Source organism: Gekko japonicus, unplaced genomic scaffold (genome assembly GCF_001447785.1).
Source record: "Gekko japonicus isolate JY-2015 unplaced genomic scaffold, Gekko_japonicus_V1.1 scaffold2530, whole genome shotgun sequence".
In the NCBI taxonomy this organism is placed as follows: Eukaryota; Metazoa; Chordata; class Lepidosauria; order Squamata; family Gekkonidae; genus Gekko; species Gekko japonicus.
The window spans coordinates 132,550-138,378 of record NW_015162027.1 but is presented as its reverse complement, the minus strand read 5'-3'; the positions used below and the strand labels follow the sequence as shown (position 1 = coordinate 138,378).

The window sequence follows — 5,829 nt, the reverse complement described above, 5'->3', positions numbered from 1 at the left end:
CATTTGAGGGGAAAACAAAGAGTTTTCCCCTCAAATGGTGTGGCCCCGCCCCCAGCGTGCGACATCACTTCCGGGTGACGCGCGCACGAGTTAGACGCCGGCCGGGAGCCCCACACTCCCGGCCAAAATTCATTTGGCAACCCTCGGTGAGCGAGAAATTTGGCTACTACATAAATTAGTTTGCTCTGGAGCCATCCTTCCTGAGTTAAGACAAAAATGTGTGAGCTGAAAGCTAAAAAACACTGAGCTAGCTCACGCTAACTCAGCTTAGAGGGAACACTTGTCCCTGAATGTATTGTAGACTCTAGGCACTGTGCTACTCTGCCTAATTGATAAATCAACCCTGCATCCAGCTGGTTGCCTTGGCCAAATCGCTGGCCTAAGAGGCCAGTGACCTTTATTACCTCTTCCTCTTTGCCTACACCTGTTCTTGCCCCACCCTTCTGACTCCTAGTCACAACCATGCAGAATAACCAGGGGGCTACCGTGTCTCTGGGCCTTGCTCACCTCGCAGTGAGCCTGCCCTCCGGTTGCTTCCAGCAAGCTCAGCCAGTTTGGTGTCGTGGTTAGGAGCGTGTACTCTAATCTGGGAGAACCGGGTTGGATTCCCTGCTCCTTCACATGCAGCTGCTGGTGTGACCTTGGGGCTGTCACAAGTTCCTTCTCTCAAGAGCAGTTCTCGGGCGAGCTCTCTCAGCCCCACCTGCCTCACAGGGTGTCTGCGGTGGGTAGGGGAGGGGAAAGCAGATTGTAAGCCACTCTGAGACTCCTTCAGGTAGTGAAGGGCGGGCTATAAATCTAATCTCCTCTTCCTCGTCCTCCTCCTCCGTCCTATTCTCCCCTGCTGAAGCCTGCCCTGGTAGCATAAACCCCACCCCTGCTAGGCCGGGCCTGCCCCACCACTCCCAGTCTTGTTGCTGAGTCAGACTGCTCTTGGCTATTGTCATCTCTGCCCCCATTGGGAAAACCAGGAAGGACACACCCAGGCGAGGCTTTGCCTGTGCAAGTAGGGGAGCCCCCCCCCCCGTGCTATCCCCACACACCATGTCCATCTCCTTCAGGACGTTCTTGTGCCAGGAATCTGCCCCGGAGACTGAGGACTGCTCGAAGTCTCTGTGAAGGGACCTGGGCGGTGTGGCCGGGACGGCAGGTGAACACACGGAGCTGCCTTATACTAAATCACTGGTCCGTCAAAGTCAGTACTGAGAAGATCAGACCACTGGTCCGTCAAAGTCAGTACTGAGAGCCTAAGTCAAGACGGGGAGCCCTGTGAGTCTGCCTATAGCAGCTGAGAGGACCAGGAGTCCAGTGGCACCTTCAAATAGGGTTGCCAGCCTCCAGGCGGGACCTGGAGATCTCCTGGAATTACAACCGATCTCCAGATGACAGAGATCTGCTGCCCTGGAAAAAATGGCGGCCATGGAGGGTGGACTCTATGTAAAGATACCCCACTGAGGTTCCACCCCTCTCCAAGCCCTGCTCTCTCCAGGCTGTGCCCTCAACTCTCCAGGTATTTCCCAATCTGGAGCTGGCAACCCGACCTTCGAGACGAACGAGATTTGTGGCAGGGCAGGAGCTTTCCTGAGTCACCGCTCACATCTTCAGAAGCCATGTTGGATCAGGCCAATGGCCCATCCAGTCCAATACTCTGTGTCACACAGTGGCTATGACCCAGAGGCCATCAGGAGGTCCACCAGTGGGACCAGAACTCCAGAAGCCTTCCCACTGTTGACCCCCAAGTACCCACAATACAGAGCATCACTGCCCCAGACACAGTGTTCCCTCTATATGTTGTGGCTAATATCCACTGGAGCTGCGGTGGCTCAAGTGGTTAAGACGCTGAACTGCAGGCTGTGGAAGGTCAGTAGCTCAGCAGTTCGAGACCCGGGTGCCGCATGATGGAGTGAGCTCCCATCTCTAGTTCCAGCTCCTGCCAACCTAGCAGTTCGAAAGCAAGAAATTGCAAGTAGATAAACAGGTACCACTTCGGTGGGAAGATAACAGCATTCCGTGCGCCTTGGTGTTTAGTTATGCCGGCCACATGACCACGGAAACGTCTTCAGACAGCACTGGCTCTTCGGCTTTGAAACAGAGATGAGCACCGCAACCCTAGAGTCGGATTCGACTGGCTTTCGAGCAAGGGAACCTTTACCTTTTTAATATCCACTGATGGACCTCTGCTCAGACTGGCAGTGGTTCTCCAGGGTCTCAGGCAGAGGCCTTTCACGTCACCTACTACCAGATCTGTTCACTGGAGAAGCCAGGGATTGTACCTGGGTCCCACTGCATGCCAAGCAGACGTTCTACCACTGAGCCATGGCCCCTGCTCAGGTGTGGGAAACCTGCTAGCAAATTGCTTGGGAAATCGGGGAATTTTTACGTCGGTGTTTAGTCATGCCAGCCACATGACCATGGAAATGTCTACAGACAGCGCTGGCTCTTTGGCTTGGAAATGGAGATGAGCACTGCCCCCTAGAGTCAGATTCGACTGGCTTTCGAGCAAGGGAAACCTTTACCTTTAATATCAGGGTGCTTCAGTTTGTCTGGGCCAGGAAGTCGAGGGGACGTTTGAAGTGAATCGGGCAGTTTGGATTTAACTGCCAGGTGGGGAAATTAAGAAGAGATTGGATTTATGCCCCGCCCTTCACTTAGAGTCAGAGCGGCTTACAATCTCCTTTCCCTTCCCATCCCCACAACAGACACCCTGAGAGGTAGGTGGGGCTGAGAGGGCTCTCTCTCGAGGACTGCCCTTGAGAGAACAGCTCCGAGAGAACTTGTGACTGACCCAAGGTCACACCAGCAGCTGCATGTGGAGGCGTGGGGGAATCAAGCCCAGTTCTCCCAGATTGGCGTCCGCGCTCCTAACCAGGACATCAAACTGTAGAGGTTGAATTGTGCTTGCACTGGTGTTGACCCTTGGCATGATTAGAGGACAAAGGACCCAGAGTGCCTGATGGCTGTGTCTGGGGAGGTTGATAGCTTGATGAGAAGGCTGATTACCTGCCGGATCCTCCCCTGCCTTACGCCATTGATCGAATTGCTGAGATTTTGTTGGAACCTTAAGTGGGGAGGAGGCTGAAAGGATGGCCTTCCGGGAGACCCCTTTTGACACAATGGTGCTGCATCTCTATTGACATGCAAGAAATGCCTTTGGGCATCTGGGACTCCTAACCCATCTTTACTACTATTGTGTGCTCTTTCAGTAAAGATGCCAACAAAAGGTCAAAGCGATGGTATTCCCAGTAGACATGTATGGCTGCGAGAGTTGGACCATAAGGAAGGCCGAGTGCCGAAGAACAGACAATTCCGAATTATGGTGCTGGAGAGGACTCTTGAGAGTCCCTTGGACTGCAAAGTGATCGGATCACTCAATCCTACAGGAAATCAACCCTGACTGTTCCCTGGAAGGCCAGATGCTGACACTGAAGCTCAAATACTTTGGCCACCAAAGGAGACGGGAGCACTCACTGGAGAAGACCCTGATGCTGGGAAAGATTGAAGGTACAAGAAGGGGGCGGCAAAGGATGAGATGGTTAGACAGTGTTATCGATGCAACGAACATGAAACTGAGCAAACTCCGGAGCATGACGGAAGACAGGAGGGCCTGGTGTGATGTGGTCCATGGGGTCGCGAAGAGTCAGACTCGACTGTGCGACTGAAGGACGACGACAACAACAACAAATTCAGTAAAGAAGGAGACGAAATGAGTATGTTCATGACCTGTGTAGAATTCGGAGTAAGACCCTCTTAGGAAGGCACCAATAGTCAACAGCTGAAGCCATTCAATTACGATTCGTGTTTGGACACTGCAGAACCATCTAATAAGCAGTGCTTTTGGTTTAGTAGAAAAAAGGGCATTTTCAGAGGACAATTCTGTGTTTCTGGTATTTTGAAAGAACAAATTCCACCTGGCTTTTCAAAAGGAGGGCAGCTTGTTGAAGAAGAATCCAATACAACTTACAGTGGCCAGAAGAGAACCACCAGCAATGTATAAGTGAGTTTTGCAGACTCAAAGGGGTGTGGCTCGGGAAGTCATCCTTGTTGTTAGAAGAGAGGGGTTAAAGTTAGGGATATACCAAGCAGTAGTATAGGGCAGACTGAAGATGTTTTCCAATTACATCAGAACCACACAAGAAGGCTTTATACACAGAGTACTGTGTACCGAGGAGCTGCGGTGGCTCAAGTGGTTAAGACGCTGAACTGCAGGCTGTGGAAGGTCGGTAGTTCAGCAGTTCGAGACCCGGGTGCCTCATGATGGAGTGAGCTCCCATCTCTAGTTCCAGCTCCTGCCAACCTAGCAGTTCGAAAGCAAGAAATTGCAAGTAGATAAATAGGTACCACTTCGGTGGGAAGGTAACAGCATTCCGTGTGCCTTGGTGTTTAGTCATGCCGGCCACATGACCACGGAAACGTCTTCGGACAGTGCTGGCTCTTCGGCTTTGAAACGGAGATGAGCACCGCAACCCTAGTCGGATTCAACTGGATTCAACTTACCTTTACTGTGCTTTATAACAGCAGGAAGGCGAGTTATGCCTAGTTCCATATTGGCCACTTGGAGGCCCACCCACTTTAGTTGCCCTCTAACATTAAATCCCAGAGCCAGGAGGCAACATCAAGGGAAGCCTTTGGTCCTTCTGCCCTGTTGTTGGCCCTCCAGAGGAACTGGTTGGTCACTGTGTGAGACAGGATGCTGGACTAGATGGACCACTGGTCTGATCCTGCAGGGCTCTTCTGATGCCCTTATGAAGGCCTCAGGCTCTATGCCTTGTTGTTGGCCCTCCAGAGGAATTGGTTGGCTACTGTTGTGAGACAGGATGCTGGACTAGATGGACCCTCACTGGTCTGACCCAGCAGGGCTCTTCTGATGTCCTTATGAAGGCCTCAGGCTCTCTGCCCTGTTGTTGGCCCTCCAGAGGAAATGGGTGGGCCACTGTGTGAGATGGGATGCAGGGCTCTTAATCTTCAGTATGTGAGAAATAAACTTCTAGGCCTGAGAAAAGGAACCCAATGGGTGCTAATGGGTGCTGCTGCAATCCCATGCTGATTGCTGGAAGATGGATGGCAGTTAGCATGGAGAACCCAGCTGGTGGACCAGGTGGGTTGGGTGCTCCGGGTTGGGAAATACTTGGAGATTTGGGGTGTGTGTGTGTGTGAGTGGAGCCTGAGAAGGACAGAGTCTAGGGAGGGACTTCAATGGGGTCTAATGCCACAGAGCCCACCTTCCAAAGTGGGCAATTCCTCCAGGTGGACTGATTGTCAAAGCGGGAGATCTCCAGCCTTCACCTGGAGGTTGGCAACCATAGGTCCAAACCACCCTGAACAATAGACCACAGAAGACCAGACCTTCCCATAGTGAAATCTGGTCAGCACGGTCTCGAAAGGCGACTCTCCTTGGCCAACGCTCCCTACAGAGCGAAACGGCACTGAACCCGAACTCCTATTGACAGAAGCCGGTCCCGGGTCGTCCTGACATCCAGGTGGGCGTGGCCACGCCTGGCCACCCCCCCGCCCTCCTCCTGCTCTCCCCCCCCTCTTCCTGTTTTCTGTCCTTTGGCGCAGGCGCAATGCGGCCCTTTAAACGTGCGCAAGAAGTCCCAGCGGCCTCATCCCCTTGCTGCTTGAATCCTTCCTCCTCTGCTTTGGGGGGGGGGGAGGGGAGGACTTTCCCCTCTTCCTTCCTCCCACCCTCGCCACCGCCGAGGCGACCCCGGCCCCTGGAGTCCTACTTTCCCGGGGGTTCCTACAAGAGGATTTTTTTTCTAGACGGGTGCGGTGGCGCCGGGCGGAGCTGCCCTTGGCATCTTGTGCGCGTGGGGGGGGGGGAGGAGG

The 5,829-nt window shown here is 53.3% G+C and overlaps 1 protein-coding gene across 1 annotated transcript in view; it reads left to right on the top strand.

Moving 5' to 3' along the window:
* The first annotated feature begins 3,703 nt into the window (after nucleotides 1-3,703).
* LOC107105528 (lysine-specific demethylase 5C-like) overlaps nucleotides 3,704-5,829 on the top strand; it is a 38,511-nt gene continuing 36,385 nt past the window's right edge. Inside the window, exon 1 of the mRNA XM_015405521.1 lies at nucleotides 3,704-3,736. Within this exon, the coding sequence (XP_015261007.1) occupies nucleotides 3,704-3,736 (33 nt within the window). The remainder of the gene's footprint in view (nucleotides 3,737-5,829) is intronic.